At 35.7% G+C, this 17081-nt stretch overlaps 1 protein-coding gene across 4 annotated transcripts; it reads left to right on the plus strand.

The window, feature by feature from the left end:
* LOC147400285 (BTB/POZ and MATH domain-containing protein 4-like) lies at nt 1-16331 on the plus strand. Of its 4 annotated transcripts, none has more exons than XM_086445921.1 (5): nt 1-707; nt 3693-4038; nt 4147-4426; nt 15632-15680; nt 15818-16010. In XM_086445921.1, the coding sequence occupies exons 1-4, from the start codon at nt 310-312 to the stop codon at nt 15649-15651; spliced, it is 1044 nt and encodes a 347-aa protein (XP_086302047.1). In that variant the 5' UTR covers nt 1-309; the 3' UTR covers nt 15652-15680; nt 15818-16010. The 4 variants fall into 4 exon arrangements, with proteins under 4 accessions (XP_086302047.1, XP_086302046.1, XP_086302048.1 ...); XM_086445920.1 differs by having other exon boundaries at nt 2-707; nt 15762-15901; XM_086445922.1 differs by lacking the exon at nt 15632-15680 and having other exon boundaries at nt 2-707.
* Nucleotides 16332-17081: the final 750 nt, after the last annotated feature.

Genomic DNA, 17081 nt, shown 5'->3' on the forward strand with positions numbered 1-17081 from the left:
TCCCCATTTTATTTTCCCCTCGCAGATTGAGAGAAACCCTAACTCCCATCCAACAGGTTTTTTTTATTTATTATCTCTTCACCCATTTATTACAAACGCAGAAAACTACTCAATTCAATTCGAATTCCTCCTAAACTCGTCAGCAATTTTCGTTTCTGAATCATTTCAGATAATCTTCTGCCCTGAAATTACCATTAACGACCTCGATTCATCTTAACTGTTGCAGATTCTCCAGAAGGGACGATCCGTTTAGGGTTGGATCTGAGATGCTCGAAGATCTTCCAAGAAATTGAAGAATTCTCAAGCTGAATGATGCCAGAAAGCGCGATAACCGAAAAAAGCACCTTGATTTCTCCATCAAGTTCTCGATCTGTGACTGAAACCGTAAATGGTTCGCACAAGTTCGTAATTCAAGGTTACTCTTTGGCTAAAGGGATGGGGATTGGGAAACACATTGCTAGCGAGAATTTCACCGTTGGAGGGTATCAATGGGCGATCTATTTCTATCCAGATGGGAAGAATCCTGAAGATAATTCGACTTATGTTTCTGTGTTTATTGCTTTAGCCAGTGAGGGTACTGATGTTCGAGCGCTCTTTGAGCTGACGCTTGTCGATCAGAGCGGGAAGGGTAAGCATAAGGTTCATAGCCATTTCGATCGATCATTGGAGAGCGGACCTTATACCTTGAAGTATCGTGGGAGTATGTGGTAAGCGTCATCATTTCTCCTTTAATGTTAAAGATTGAATCTTTAAGATTTCAAAAATTGGGTATTTACAATTCTCCACCCTAAATTAGAGGCCGGACTTAAGTTTTCATCTGTACACAATCATCTTTGTCTTCCATAGAGGAAGGTCAGAGAATGTTTCCCTGTTCTAGTTATCTAAGAGCTCAACACAATAGAAATGTTTCCAAAATTTCACAGTAGTGCTTTCAAAGTCCTTACTCAACTTACACAAAATAAGAGCAAACCTAAAATTACTTCATAGGATGAATTCTCCACTACCTGGAAGATCCTTTTGTTTCTCATTTCAAAACCACCAATAAATTGCAAATGGGAGAATGGATGAAAGATACCTCTTTGGGCTCTTCCTGCTAGAATACACATTAAAGCTCCAATCCATGAACAAGGAAAGGACATAATTTGGAAGGACATACTCTACTTGGAAAAGGCAAAGAAAGTGAGTGCACAATTTCGTACTAATGGCACAATGAAGCAAAATGTAATTCCCCGACTCACCATTTGTCCTGCACAGATGACAAAAGTTTGGCATAGGCACACCCCTTTTGATTAAGTTATCCAGGGTTAAAATTTTACCAAGCAAAGCCAGCCAAATGAAAAAAACAACTTTGGATGGAATGAGATTAGACCAAATGGTTGCCTTTGTGAGAACAAAATCGAATGGAGGCAAAAGGGCTTTATAAAAGGAATTCACGGAGAACATTCTTTCCTTATTTGCACTCTACTCTCTTATATCTTCCTCGGTTCTCACAAAAGGGTTGGAATTGATTTCTTCAAGAAGGGGCGCCACCTCGTTTACTTCGCAATCGTTGAAGTTCCTCCTAAACCCCAAATATTAAATATGAGCACTCCCGTTGCTTGTCAGACAGTCTTCTACAGTTATGTCCTTGTTCAAGGACAAAGCATAAAGGGAAGGGAATTGAGTTGATAAAGATGAGTCTCCACACCACCAGTCCACCCAAAAGCGAACCTTGTCATCTTTCCCTACCTTGAAATTGATCAACCTGTTAAACTAATGAGACCCTTTCAAATTCCTCTCCAAACACTACATCCGTAAGAATCCCTACTTTTCCACCCAAATCTTTTCTCCCTGTACTTCACTTCTATTATACCTCCCCTTTCTTTCCCGAAACGCCATAAACACTTTCCTAACAAGGCCTTGTTTGTTCTTTTTAATGCCCTAATTCCTTTTTGGTACACTAACGATCTTTCACTTGACCAAATGATACTTTTGTTTTGCCATCCTTATCATGCCACAAAAAAGTCCCTTATTAGTCTCTCAATGTATCCTTTACACTCTTGGTTATGGAGAATAATGAAAGGACATAAATTGAGATGCTTTCAAGAGTGCTCTTAATCAAGGTTAACTTCCCCCCTTTGGAAAGATAACGAGATTTCCAAGCACTCAATCTTCTCCCTGTTTTTTTTATCACCTGATCCCAAATTCTTTTGCTTCTATAGAGAGCCCCAAGGAGAAGGCCTAAATACGAAGACAAAAGAGTTTCCAATTGAAAATCTAGCATAACTGCCATAGCAGGGAGATCGTGAACCTCATTGATGTAGGACATCTACAATTCTAGTTAGACCCTTAACTAGTTTCCTAATCCTAGTAGGATTTTTTTCTATTTTCTAGTTCTAGTAGGATTTCTATTTCATAATTACTTTATTCATTGTTAATTTCTAATTTGTTTTAAAGTTTCGTTTTTTTTTTTGTGTGTCTAAATTCGTTTTTATTCTTTAGGCTATAATTAGAAGTGTTAGAAGTGTCCAAATTGAGTTATAATAGGATTACAAAGTTTCTATTATGCTATAGATAGATTAAAAAGTTACTTTTAGTATTTTAGAAGGATTTTAAGTTGTTATGATGAAGTTAGCTGTATGAGGGGCATCAAAAAGGAAATTCTAAACATACCAATTCAATTATCTTTTCCTCTTAGTTACTTTCTATCTTTTTTGCTTTATTTTCTTTCAAACTATTGCTTGTTTGTCAATTGAATCTATTGATTCACATGTTTCCGCTACATCAATATCAAATCCAAATAATTTGTTTTTCTGGAGATTGATGTGTAATTCGGAGATGTTCTCAAAATAACAAAGTAAAGCCCTCAAAAACTCCATCCGATCCTTTGAGTTATCTAAAAACACAATCGTATCATTTGTGAATTGTAGATGGGTAATCAAAGGATTGTTCTCACTTGCCTTGAACCCTGACAAAGCTCCAATGTTGTGATCGCCCTAGATAATAGTCTACGCAGAGCCTAGGCACATTTATTTTGTTAGCCAGTCCCATATAATTGAGAACTTAGGTAAAAGGCTTTAATGATGATTTTGTCAATTTTTCTAAGGCGCATTTATTTTGGAAAGTTTGATTGCTATCGTATTGCATTTTTCTATTGCACATGGCCAGTGATTTTGTTCATTTATGGAACATGTAGGTCTACGAGATGAATGTTTTTGCATAATATTTGTAGGATATACTAATGTACCAAGACTTCAATGGGACATAAGGCAATTCCTTAAACCAGGTTTTCCAAAAGTTTCCCCTGACAAGCAATGATGTTTTGTCTTTTAGTGCAAAAAAGTAAGTGTTTATTGAACTCTTGAGATGGATGCCACTCAATTCCAAATTCATTTTGTAATGATGCCACTCAAAATGAACCACTTGCGTTGATCTGGAGTCTGGAAATCAATGAAATTGGGAGATGGCCCTTTTCTATGGATTTGATGTCTTGTTAAAAGTGAACTGCAGATTTCTTGTTACTTTTATGTCAACTCATTTGACCAATCTTTTCCTCTTCAAGATAATGGTTTTGGAATTGTAGAAGCCACAACATTTTTTTTTAAATTCTTATCTTATGAAAGCCACAACCTTGTGATGCATAAGTAACTATGTTTCTTACTGAACTTGCACCCTTTTTTGAGGTCGATATGTTCATCCGTCTTTTTATTCAGGGGTTACAAGCGATTTTTCAGACGAGCTATGCTTGAAACATCAGATTTCCTCAAGGATGATTGCTTGAAAATTAATTGCACTGTTGGGGTTGTGGTTTCGACAATAGATTGCTCCAGATTACACTCAATACAGGTCCCTGACTCTGATATTGGAAACCATTTTGGTATGCTACTGGAGAATCAGGAAGGTTCAGATACTGTTTTTGATGTGGCTGGGGAAAAATTTCATGCTCATAAGTTGGTGTTGGCTGCTCGATCCCCTATATTCCGAGCTGAATATTTTGATGGGTTAGAGGAAGATAAGCATGAGATTGTTGTTACGGATCTGGAACCCAAGGTTTTTAAGGTGAAAATTTCATTAACATTTTGTTTGATTCTTGTTATTCATTATAGCATAACCCCATCCATGTTTATTCCTTTATACCTGAAATTCCTCGTCCTATGATGTGGGCAGGCCATGCTGCACTTCATATATAGAGATACTCTGGTGGAAGATGAGGAGTTGGTAGCATCAAGTTCACCTTGTGTATCCTCTGAGTCTGACTCATTAGCTGTGAAGCTGTTAGCTGCGGCAGACAAGTATGGTTTGGGAAGACTTAGACTGATGTGTGAGTCTTATCTCTGCAAGGATATATCTGTTAATTCTGTTGCCAAAACACTTGCCTTGGCTGACCGTTATCATGCCATGGAGCTAAAAGCTGTTTGCCTAAAATTTGCTGCTGAAAACCTGGCAGGTATGCCTTTTGGCTTCAATAGATCTTTTTTTTTTCCCTTATCAATGCCGGCTGATTCTTCTATAGGTGTCATGAAGCTAATATTCTGTGTATCTCCATACTGAAAATTTTCTTGTCTACATTTATATGTTATGCTGGGTTTTGTCGTTTTGTGTTGTTTTTTGTCTCCATTTATATGTTATGTTGGGTTTCGTCGTTTTGTGTTGTCCAGTTGTATGGTTTTAAGCACTGTTATTTTATGTTATTGACATTATGCCTTCACTTTATTAGGATTAGTGCATTGAAAAAATTAAAAAGGGAAAGTTCAAGTCACTATTTTGTTGTTCGAAAGGCCCTCATCCTTAAAGTATTTTATTCATATCTATGATTTAAACGTATAAGAGTTTGTTTTTATTCCTTGCTATTCTTTGCATGATGATCTAAGTAATATATATATATATATATATATACATTTAAGTAATTCTAATCATCTATATACACATTCGTGGCTTGTATGGAAATCAATCTTCTTGGCTGCTTAAATTTGGCACAGGACCACTTGCTTGTCATTTGTCACTCATCGCCTAGTGTCATGTAGGCATGTCAAGTCGCATGTGGGGTAGTTCACTTTTCACCCAAAGGTACAACTACCAGCAAGGAGATACACGCCTTATCTTGAAGGCTTGGCTGCCTAGAATCCCACTCAGAAATGGGGACAAGATTTTGGTTTTCTAATGGGAAGTTCAATGTGACAAAGGCTTGGAGGCTATGAGGAAGATCAGCAAGATCCCATCCCAATTGCCACCAGACAATGCCTACATCACGGTGTGCCAACTGTGGAGTGCCTTGTCAAATCACCCAAGGTCTTACGGACTCTTTTCTCGTCAGAGCTTAAGTCTATAAGATCCGTATGGGTATCTAATTTTCTGGTCGATCTCATGAGAAGACTCTCAAATGATATGGTCACAACAAGGACAATGGTAGCAGTTGGGGGATATCCTTAACAGCTACTTCTCACCATTGTATATAAATACCTGCACCCTTAGACGAAAAGGGCCAACTTCTCCTTCAAGGAAAACTTGAAGTTGTTATTACCCTTCTCTTTCCTATTCTTTTCATTCCCTCAGTTTGGTCTTACCTTTCTTTGACACTGTTGCAACCAAACACATTCATAAACTGGGTTTAGGCAGAAGCTGACGTTGCCTTGTTGGCTATTGAGTAGTTTTGCTTGAATTGGGAAGTTCCTACACAGTTTTGGATTTGAGGGAGCTATCCACATGATTTGAATAGCTTTGAATATGACCCACACCATATGCTCCTTGAGGAGAATAATCCATGTGGCTTGAACAATCGGACTTAAAAGATTATCTGGTGCATGGAATATTATGTCTCACATACATTATCTAGTGCATTCTGTTGCATGGACTATAATGCATCACGTGCAAGAAAGGAATGCTCTTGAGCTATTTTATCAAGGTTTGAGTGTGACCACCACCAAATGAGGATACGGAATGATAACAAATTTGTCACACCCAAACTTCTAACATGATTCCCCATGAATTTGTATTAGTTTTCAAGGCATGAGATAAACATCCCGAAATATAAAGTCTGATAAAATTCAACCACATGTGGTTATCATTTTCTTCTATAGAGCCAAAACAAATTTTTTTTTTTTTAAAAGCTAGGGACACTTGTTACTTCATGGATGATCCCTTCAAAATTGTATGCAGAAATAGATTATCAAAGGGAAAGTGCATTTTGTTGGAAAAAATTGTTTTGTACGTGGAATTGTGGAGCACATGAATGTCTACCCCACCTCTTGGTGAGCCTACAAGCCTAATTAGTATGATTAGCTATTTTTAGCAATTAAACTTAAGAAATTTTCATTGGATAGTTCCTAACAACTGGATTTGAATCGTTTTTTGGGTACTTGAAACCAATGATTATAAATCACCAACAAGCTAACTTCTGATTTGTAGGCCCACCAAAAGGTGGGCATTCTTTAGGAGCAAATTGCTCTACATACTAATTTTACTAAGTTTGAGGGGGTAGGGAAATTGATATTCTTTTTCTTCTTTCCCATACTTGAACTCCATCAGACTGACAGACCTAAAGTTGCATCAAAATGCCTCATGGCTTTAATACCATTGGAGTATAGAACATTCTTCTTGTTAGCAACCTAGAATCTTTTCCATACTCTTGTTGAATATGATGCGTTTCAGTCCCAAGTTCATCATGCATTATGTAATTAATGCAAGATGTCATAATTCATGCAATATCACGCGAATATAATTGTTCAAGCCATAATTTCTCCAATAGACAATTTGTGGGGGTTGTGCTCATGGAAAAGAAAAGTTGATAATTTAAAGCATTAGGCTAGCATGAAGGAAATTTCCATCCTTAACTTCAAGTGTTACCCAGGTGGTTAATCGGACTCACTTATAAATGATAACAACCTCTCGAATGCTTTTGTTCAATCTTGGTGTTAGATGGTTGACATGGTGTACTAGAAGTTTTTCTATGTACAAGTAAATGACACTTTCTGAGTTTAGGGGGAGGGAACTCTAGTAAAATAATGGAGAACCTCAACAACTTTGTCTAATGTTTTCAGAATGCTGCAATTTGTCAAAATGTGCATCAGTAATATGGCACTCACGTATTGCGTAATGCATGAAAATTTCTGGACCAAATTTCTCTAATCTCCAGATGATGTCAACTGTATAGCAATCGTCATCTTGCTACTTGACAAAAAAACTAATAGAATCGGGCTTTAGAAGATGTCAAAGCGTCATGGCACCGAAAAGCCCATCCTTAGCATGCTTCAATTGCATTGAACCATCAAAGTGGTGCCATGGTGATCACACAAAGACCGGGTGCCAAGACACAAGGCATGAAGAATATGAATTTGATGTCTTCGAGTAACCTTTTAGTATTGATGATGTCAAGGAAACCTGAAGGTGTGGATCTTGACAGAGTTGTCCCCCTCTCAATAGGACAAAGAGAGCCCTGGACTAAAAAAAAAAAAAAAAAAAAAAAAAGGAAAATTCAAGATTTTTTTGTTATCACTCTAGTTGACACCCACCAAGGAAAACAAAGCATTGTGGTGCGTAATTTGCCAAGAAATGCAGCACCGATGAATTCCAATTTTCTAAAACTCTAGAGCTAATCATTTGGATAAATCTGCTATATTGAAATATAGACAATATAGCAGTCATATGGTCATTCTAGTGACTTTTGGCTTATTCCTTTTACATGTTCTTTGGTGACATGACGTACTGCTGAGTTATCCTATCATGATCTTCCCCCAAGGCCTCCAAATTCTTTAGACAATCAGAGTTGAGGGCATTGCAGGGGATGAATTAGCTTCTTTTGGATCTTGGTTTTGTTGAGCTACAATATTTGAATTTTTAGGATTTTTGGGGGTAAACTGGTACAAGTTATTGTAGTTGGGGGAGAATGGGCTTGGTCCAAATTGTGGTTGTTTAGGCAAAGACTTTCTTTGTGGTTGAGGTGGAAAATAGGTAACAAGGTGTTCTAAATAGTTTTGAGAGGTAGGAAATGCCAGTAATGCGGACGTTCATTAAGAAGAAGTGGAGTGGTTATCTAAATACTGGGGGAACTTATGCTTAGAGCCTGCTAAAGAGTTTTGGAGGAAATATTCCTTGTTTGAAAGAATTATAATAGTTCAAATACAAAAAAAAAAAAAAAAATTCCAAGGGAAGATTCTTTAGAGAAATGATTTTTTGTTTTTTAGGAAAATGACTGTAAAAATCGTTTTTTTGAAAATATGGACCAAAAGGTTTCTTGAAAAAAAAAAATGGATCTTTTAAGGTTTACTATTAGAATATTTTCTTTATAGGGATCTTTTGAAGCATTATTTCACTAAATGCCTAAAATACTTTTTAAAGAATCATTCAAAACTTTAAAATAATGTTATCTTTCCATGACATGTAGCCCCTTTGACGATGATGATGGTGATTGTGACAATGATGATGGTCATGATGATTACATTGATGATTTGACAATGATAATGATGATAACCAATATCATCAAAACTTTGCTTGATGGAAACATTTTTCCAAAGATTTGAATGTCGTTTTAAAGGTTATTTTAGGTATTTAATGAAATAATCTTTCAAAAGATCCTTGTAAGGATAATATATTCTAAAAAGTGACTAACAAAATATCCATATTTTTTGTCAAGAGATCTTTTGGTCTATATTTTCAAAAATATGACAATTGGGGTCGTTTCCCATTGTTTTTCTTAGTGGGCTGTAATAGTGAAGGATCTATTTAGAGCAATGTCACATATTATTTGAAGTTGTATTCGTATAACCTCAAAGATTGGATGGGATAGGATAAAATGGTGGGTGAGACTCATGGCAGAGTGTAGATTGATCTTGATAGATTCCATTTTAGGATATGGGGACTTGACTTGATAGCATTTTTCCCATTGGAGAATAAGGATCGATATGGGTGTAACTCAAGGGAGTCCCTTATAGTTGTGGTCTCCTCTTATGGTTCACCAAGATTGTTTAACCCCTTGGAGACATGCAGATGGTAGATGAAACCATTTTTCTCAGAAAAAAAAATCAACGCTTCGTAATTACATGTTAAAGTGAGTGATTGTGATTTCAAGGTGGAGTTGCATGTAGATCAATGATTGTATGATGTATTCCAGGTTTGGGTCCAAAGCTTTATGATTGGAGTAAGATAGGTGGAGTAAAACCTACGAGATGGTGACAAGTGGCATATTACATAATAAGATGCTAGATATCAAGGGGTTGGTATAAATCAGTAAAAATTGGGGGATAATGATCTAAGAAATGCAGGTGTCTGGAGGAAAGGAAGGTGAGGAAGAGGTTAGAATTCCGATTATGTTCAAGAAAGAAAGGTAGGAATATAAATCCTTAGGTGGGTGCACATGTAGGGTCAAAACAGTGGATGCACAAATTCTAGGTGGTTCCGTATCTTACTATAGAACTCATCAAGTCAAAGAGCTTTGAGAAATTTTTTTGTTCTAAAATGGATTGAGCAACGTGGATGTTGCTACATTTAGTCCTATTGTAGCTGGGAGATAAGTAGATAATAACTTGGATCCTCTAGTCTGAACTAGTTCTTGTGAGTCTAGTAATGTTGAAGAAGGTAAGTTTGTCTCTTGGGCACTAAGCAACCCAAAATCTGAAGCCAAAGAGGGAGGGAAGAGATGAGTGGAATCCAGGGAAAGGCATAGTAGTGGAACCATGAAACAATTGAGGTCTTACACATGTATCAATCCTCCTATAGCAATGGTAGCGAAGTAGTAGGGTCCTGATGTGATCTGTGGATATTTCTGATAATGATCATTTTCAGTTCCCTTTGGTCAAATTTGGAGTCTAGGCACGGTATTGTGAGCCTGAAAAGAGGAGTAAAAAACTGATTGTTGTGCCCTAGCCAAAAGGATCATGATGAAAATTTTGAAGGGTGGTTCCTGAAAGTAGAGAAAATTGGGAAAATTAAAATGTTCGTGGCATTTATGGTGTCTATCAACCATATACATATGGTGAGTCTCATCCAAAAACTAAGGTGGGTAAATGTTCCATTCAACAATCTAGTGGGAAAGGTACATTCCTTTCCTTTGGTCTCAACTTTCTACGATTGATTCAGCTACTCTTCTTGTTACTGATCGATATCATAATAACATAATAATTGCAACTCTGATTTCTTATTTCCTAGTAGTACATTTTGTATGCTCTCAAAAGTTTTTTATAACCTGCTTGTTTCCTGTAAATCTAAGTATGGTCTGGCGGGGTATTCCCCCCTAGCTTGTGCTCTAGTGTCTGGATTATTGTTTTTTTTAGTGTCTTTTCATCCCAAGACAAGAATTAAGAAGTTTTCGAGGGAGAATTAAGGGCCTGCAATGGGTTTTATCATAATATGATGATCAATTAAGTCTCAAGAACGAAGAAGACACTCAAGAATGGAAGTTGGGTCTAGGAAAGCATGGTTCAAAATCTCAGTTTGTACCGTAATGTTTTGAACGAAACATTTCGGTTTTTCCATATCCCGAGACGAAACATGCTTGAAACTGAAATATTCAAAGTTTCACATGTTTTTCTGAGAAAATCAAAGAAGGAAGGGGTATTCAAAGTTCAATTCTTTTTCTGGGAAAATCATAGAAGGAAATGGGGAGAGAAGAAAAAGGAGGAGAGAGAGAAACCTGGGCGAGGTCGTCTGAGTTGCATCGTCGAATCAGGTAAGTAAAACTTCCTCCTCTTCTTCTTCAGTTTTTTTTTTCATCCTTCGAATAAAGACGAGGGCTACATGTCTGTGTTTTTCACTATGAAAGCCCTAGACTTTAGTCTTCTCTTGAAGACTTAGGTTCTTTTAGATAAAAATCTCGTATTTTCTTAAATGTTTAAGAAACCCTATGTTTTCAAACTTATTATATGCCCCTTGACCAGAGTCTTCTCTAAAAGAATTTGTTTAAAAGGTTTACTTAACATTTCGAATGTTTCAGGAATGTTTCGGTATCGTTTTGATTTTCCTAAAAACAGAAACATCAAGTCAAAATGAGATTTTAAACCATGTCGGAAAGTATTTCGAGCAAAGAAAACATAATTTTAGACAGGACCATATGGGGCAATTGTTGAGAGCAAGGAGTTGACTGAAACAAGTCTCATCCAAGGACAAACAACCATGATATTATTGTTTATAGCCATAAAAATTTGTGGTTCAGAGAAGTCCATGTAAATATGAGTGACAATACTTGACATAGAGTGCACTTAAAGTTGGGTTGGTGAAAACTAAACTAAAGAGTGGATTGGAGTTAGGCCTGTCTTTTCTCAGACAAGTGTTAGGTTTCTCTCTGCCAGATCCATAGTGGTAATAGGGGAAGTATTTGGATAAGAGGTTACTATGGAGTATTATATCTGTGTAGGTAGAGGGAAGTGGCTAGTATACAATCATATAAAAACTGAGGATAAGAAGGAAAATACAACTCAAAAATATAAGTATTTGGAAGAAGAGATGGTTCAAATTCATTGCAGATTGCTAATTTGTGGAGTCAGGAAATCCAAGACAAGCTTGGAGAAAGGGGAGGAAGGCCAGATTAGTTAGGGAAGTTTAAAGTTGAAGGAACTCTTCAGCAATAATTTTGGGGTAAAAATTGAAAGTAGAAGTAGAGGGAGAAGAGCCATTGTGACCCATTGATTTTCATATAATGTCATGGAACATTAGAGTGATAGGAAATGAGGATAAGAGAGTTGCGGTGAAAGCAATTACAAGGATTCAAAGACTAAGCGTTGTGGTTTTGCTAGAAATCAATCTTGATGTTATAGATGACAGGAACATTTTATTTATTTATTTATGGGGATCAAGGGAGGGGAGCTGTGTGATCTTCCTGGCTTCAAGATCTCTGGAGGCGTTTTTTGATTTATGGGATAGCTGTGTTAGAGTGGAAGATGCGCTAATGGGAAGAACATTTCCTGTCAGTTAGGCAAATTGCTATTTATAGACTAGCTTTGGATCACATGCCAATTTGTGTATAAGTTTTAACTCAATCTTTGTTCCCAATTCCTTTCTCTTCGAGAATGTGTGGCTAAAGTATTTGAACTTATGGAGAAATTGGGGGTTGGTATTCTTCATTTCATGTAAGAACAAATATGACATTCCTGAGAAAGCTTAAACCCTCAAAGTGAATCTTAAGTATGTAATAGATAGGAGTTTGTTAGGGTGGAGTTGAAAAGGAAAAGGACACTTGGTGTAGTAGAAGAATTGGACAGGAAGGAGGGGGCTAGAGGCATAACATTAAGTTTTGACATCTTTTCAAAATATTCTAGAGTAATTCCATTTCCACGCTCTTAAATCTTTTCGAAAATTTCTTTTTGTATATATTTCGATGTAGATAACTATTCATTTCACAAAATATTACATTGAACATGAATTTTGACTGAAACAATTTGCAAGACTTTGGTGGATATATAGTAAAAGTTGACAAAATTATCCTTTCTGAAAAATTATTTACAAAATGTTGATGACATTTATGAAAATAGAGAATTCTAAATTGCTTTTAGAAAGGACTGGTGGATTACGCATAATATTCATTCGTTAGTAGAAACGAATTATGGTTAGGTATTTATTAATCATCTTATTTTGATGCATTCTAAGCAAATTAGCATGTTCATATTTGCACTCATACTATCATCCACATTCTAATTAGTGAGCTAGTGTTGGTAATTTATTCTGTATATTTTGAAATAAAAATAAATATAATGATGCGTAAGTGAGAACTTAATAGTTTGTTAGTTAAAGCAAGTGTTTACATATGAACGTGTATGCTGTTAATATGACATTATTATTCACATGTAGAAGATAATTGTTTTCGGCTTTGGAATCTCAGAACCAATGCCAATGTGTAGCGGAAGTGATCTTCATTTCCACACTCCATATTGTTGTTTATTGTAGTTTGATGACCTTTTGTGTTTTCAATTTTTCATGTTTGATTTATCTTTTTCTACTGTTGCAATGAAAGTTTTGTCAATGTTATCATTGTCTCTACATTGGTCATTTTCATTAAAATTATATTAATTTCCACATTGATTGAAATATTTTTAAGAAATATTTCAATCTCCACTTGGATCGAAATAGACATTGAAATACCTTGGCTATAGGTCAATATATAAAGGGGTAAAAATGAAATTTAATATCATTTTCATGTTACGGCAGTATTAATGCTAAGGCAGATTTAACATAATTTTCATGTTAAGGTATAATTAAAGCTGAGGTAGAACCAATATCTTTGCTAAAGGTCTTAATCTATAAAGGGGGTAAAAAATAAAAGAAGCTAAGTCACAATTAATATGCAGGAGAAATTTGGTGGAAACAGAAAGCAAATGTGATATTGCTGCAAGAAGAGGTTAATAATACTAGACAATTCCATCAGACTGCTAAGGAAAGTGTAGTTAGTTGCAATTGTAAGTGAATCAGGGCAAGAATATTTTAGGCCTCCCCTTTAGAACCAGCCACAAGCAAAATAATTGACTAGAAAGGTCGGTAGGGGAAAAGGAAGCGTGGGAGGTCATAACTCATAAAAAAGTATAGATCTACAATGCTCCAGACCATGGATGGGTTTTTTTGCTGGCCTTATTTAATCATTGGTGATTTGAGGATGATTTCGTGAAGATGATGGAAGAGTTTAGGGTTTTTTTTTTCCAGGATTATTGTCAAATCCTAAATGGTATCCTGGTAGCAAATGAGTGTATTAATTCTAGGGGTAAATCCGGGAAGAAATAGAACCAAGTAATTAGTGGATTGTGTCTCACACATATACCTTTGATAAAATAATTCATAAAAAAAAACAGAGAGCTGGACATAGTCTGCAAGATCAATATTGAAAAAATTATGATTCAAGGAATCATATTTGGTAAATAGATGAATATTTTTTTTTCCATTAATTGAATTCAAGGAATCTATCTAATCTTTACAAAATGAGATTCTCACTATTTTGGCCAGGTATTTGAGTCTTGAAGAGATGAGGATGTTGAGATGGATGTCAAAAAGACTAAAAGATGAATTAGAAATGAATGCATTTGCAAATATAGCGGTAATCCCATTAGGTGATAAACCAAGGGAAAGTCTATTGAGATAGTTTGGTCATGTGCAAGGAAGGTTGATTGCAAAATGTGCAGGTTGAAGGTTCTGAAAGAGCAAGAGGAAGACCAGAAAGAAATGAATTTAGGTAGTGAGAGTGAATATAAACACACTGTAATTAACAGAAGCATGACATTAGACTGAATTGAATGGAGGAACAAATCCATTTAGTTGACCCCAAATTTGTAGGGTAATGCTTTGAACAACATCTCTCTCTCTCTGACACACACAAACAGTCAACTGTCGCTAGTGGCCCCACTGATGGGGACACCCCCATCATTTTCTTATCTCCCCTCATCGTTCTGCATCACCCATCCAGCCACTCTAGGTGTCTGAAGCAGTCTCCTAGTGTTGGACTATTATAGGCCTGTCTATCTACTCTTTAACCTGCTATTGCTTGGCTGCGGCTTGAGAATTGGTCCCAATTCTTGTTTTTTGTTGCAGCTTCATCAAAGACTAGTGAAGGTTTTGGAAAGAGTAATAATCAGATTTGAGAATAAAAAAGGGTCTCTACAAGAATTAATCTTCTCTGTTTTTAGGCTTCTCTTCTTGTGGGGAAAATTATACCGAGGAGTTTATGGGTATTTTCTTTGAGGATTTTATCGCAAGCTGGGAGCTTGTTTGTAACTTAGATCATCCGTAGGTGTTTTGTCTGTTTTTTTCTCCCATTTTTTCCCTCTTGTATCATTTCAGGTTGGTCATCTCGACCTCCCTTTCTTTTTTAATGAATTGATTTTATCTATAAGAAAAAGGTGTTTCTTTTGGCATTATTTCTTGGGCTGCTGGGAATGCTGAAGTTCTATGCTTGGCCAGAAATACTGCCGATCATATCTATTGAGCTGAAGGCTGTGTATTAGATGCCCTGTTCTGTTGAGAACATGATCGCTCCTTTGACATGAAAGCCACTAGTCATTGAAAGAGAATATTTGTTTGGGGTACTATTGAATGCCACTTGTTTGATACTCAATCTAATATATATATGTTTATTTTACTATTTTTTTTTTGGAAGGGGAGCATGCTTTACTGAAATGACTAGCATCCTAGTGAGATATATAATGTGGATCATTAGTCACATTGATTCATTCGAGATCCATGCCATCTCGATTGAGATCATTGAAATCTTGTCCGGTTTTTCTAAAAGTTGGTTGGGACAATCGGAATTAGGGTTTGGAGGGTTTTATCCACCTTGGGTATAAAACCAGACGCTGCTCTGAAAACTCCTTGAACTAGGGTTTTGATAATCCCCAATTTCTTTGGTTGGACCTAGGGTTCTTTATCATTATGTCTGAAATTTCTCATTTTTTCCCCCACTTTTTTTTTTAACTTGATAGAAAAATGGAGAAAAGGGAATTAAAAGTCGGTCTTTGTGAGAGAACTCTCCCGGAGTGTTGAATGGTGGTGGAATTATTATTTATTTATTGTTATTCGTAATGTCTTATCTTTCACCATGCTTATGGTTTATAGGAACACATTGAATGGAAAATTCTACATTTAAATGTTAAAAGTTAATGAATTGTCTAAAGCTTGGCCATAAAATTAAATTTGAGAGAATAACAACTACTGCATATTATGTTTATTAAGTTTTTCCATTCTTCAGGAACTCCTCAAAGTAATTGAAATTTCAGGAATCCAGATCGGTGCCTAAGGTTTCGATTGATTCCCTTAGCTATTTTTTCATGTGCTTAATTTCTCTTTTCTTCATGTTTGAATTGTCACTTTCAATGCAGCTGTAATGCGATCGAATGGGTTCGAATATCTTAAAGAAAATTGCCCATCATTGCAGTCTGAACTCCTGAAGACGGTTGCAGGGTGTGAGGAGGAATGTAGCAGTGGAGGTGGAAAGAGCCGAAGTGTGTGGGCTAAGCTCTCAGATGACGGTGATTCTAATGGCAGGAGAGTTAGGCAACGGACCTAAGACAGTCATGAAAATTTGTTGTACAATGCTCTGATGATGATTAAAAAAAGAAAAAAACAAATGAGGATAAACATTGCCTCTGCATCGTGATCCTTTGTGCGATTTAGTGGATAATGTTGTTGTAGTGCAATGGCAATGAACTTGTGCTCAATTTTAGGGGTCTGTGAATGCGTAATGTGTACAATTTTAACCAGTTTCATTAAAACAAGGTATAAAGTGAAACAAAATCTAGGGACTTTCACTTAGTTGAATTACTGAATTATTCATATTTGTAAGCTATATATCTTGAGGGGAAAGAGACTTGAATGAGTGTAAAAAACTTGATACAGGAAAAGAAGCTGGTTCTATCTAGTTTGAATACAAGACAATATTTTGTCCTTAATTGGTTTTCCTTCTATATATTTCTAGAGAGATTTTATTGCCACCCCAATTCATATATGTAAATCACCAAAGAAATAGCACAAACTTGGGGTGGTGTTAGCAAAAGTTGATGTGGCAATAACAGCTCTCTATTTCTATGGTTTAGAGTTCGTTTGGTGGAATTACTAAATGGTAAATGATGAAGAGAACGACATATTTTCATAATTTCAAAGGTTTAGTTGTAACCGTCAAGTCGTTCAAATGATTTGTCATGTTAAATGACGAATTACATTTGATCCAAGTTGTTGTTTTTCTATTATTATTATTAATATTATTATATGCTTTGTTTGCTTAAAGAAACGAGAGCTCATTGTCTGGGATGGGAATAGCAGTTAAGATCGTTATTTTTGACAAGTGGCAAGCTCCTTCCTAAATACTCAGAAACACAAATAATTATAAAGGCAAAAAAATAGACATTCTGATCAAATCCTATTTAAAAATAATAATATTTAATTTGAATATCTATTTCTCCATTATTATTATATATGTATTTTAAATATTTCAAGAAAATTTATCTAAATGAAAAGTTCATTACTTTATTTGTATTCAATGAAAGGAGGAATGGTATAAGTCCATTATTTTATTGTATTTTATAATTAGTCTGTGTTTGCATTAATTGTTCTTGAGTTATTTGATTAAGATTCATTAATTCATTTTTTATTTTTTCAAAACTGTTAAGATGACCAATTATCATATTTTTCTTAGTATTTGT

Source organism: Akebia trifoliata, chromosome 6, assembly GCF_017979445.1.
Source record: "Akebia trifoliata isolate Shusen 1 chromosome 6, ASM1797944v1, whole genome shotgun sequence".
Lineage (NCBI taxonomy): Eukaryota > Viridiplantae > Streptophyta > Magnoliopsida > Ranunculales > Lardizabalaceae > Akebia > Akebia trifoliata.

What these genes read in the sequence shown, in the direction of transcription:
- LOC147400285 (XM_086445919.1), top strand. Translation starts at nt 310, where the DNA reads ATGATGCCAGAAAGCGCGATAACCGAAAAAAGCACCTTGATTTCTCCA. An exon ending in AAGTATCGTGGGAGTATGTG is followed by an intron (nt 708 to 3,692) that starts GTAAGCGTCATC and finishes CTTTTTATTCAG; the next exon opens with GGGTTACAAGCGATTTTTCA. An exon ending in TGCTGCTGAAAACCTGGCAG is followed by an intron (nt 4,427 to 15,761) that starts GTATGCCTTTTG and finishes CTTTCAATGCAG; the next exon opens with CTGTAATGCGATCGAATGGG.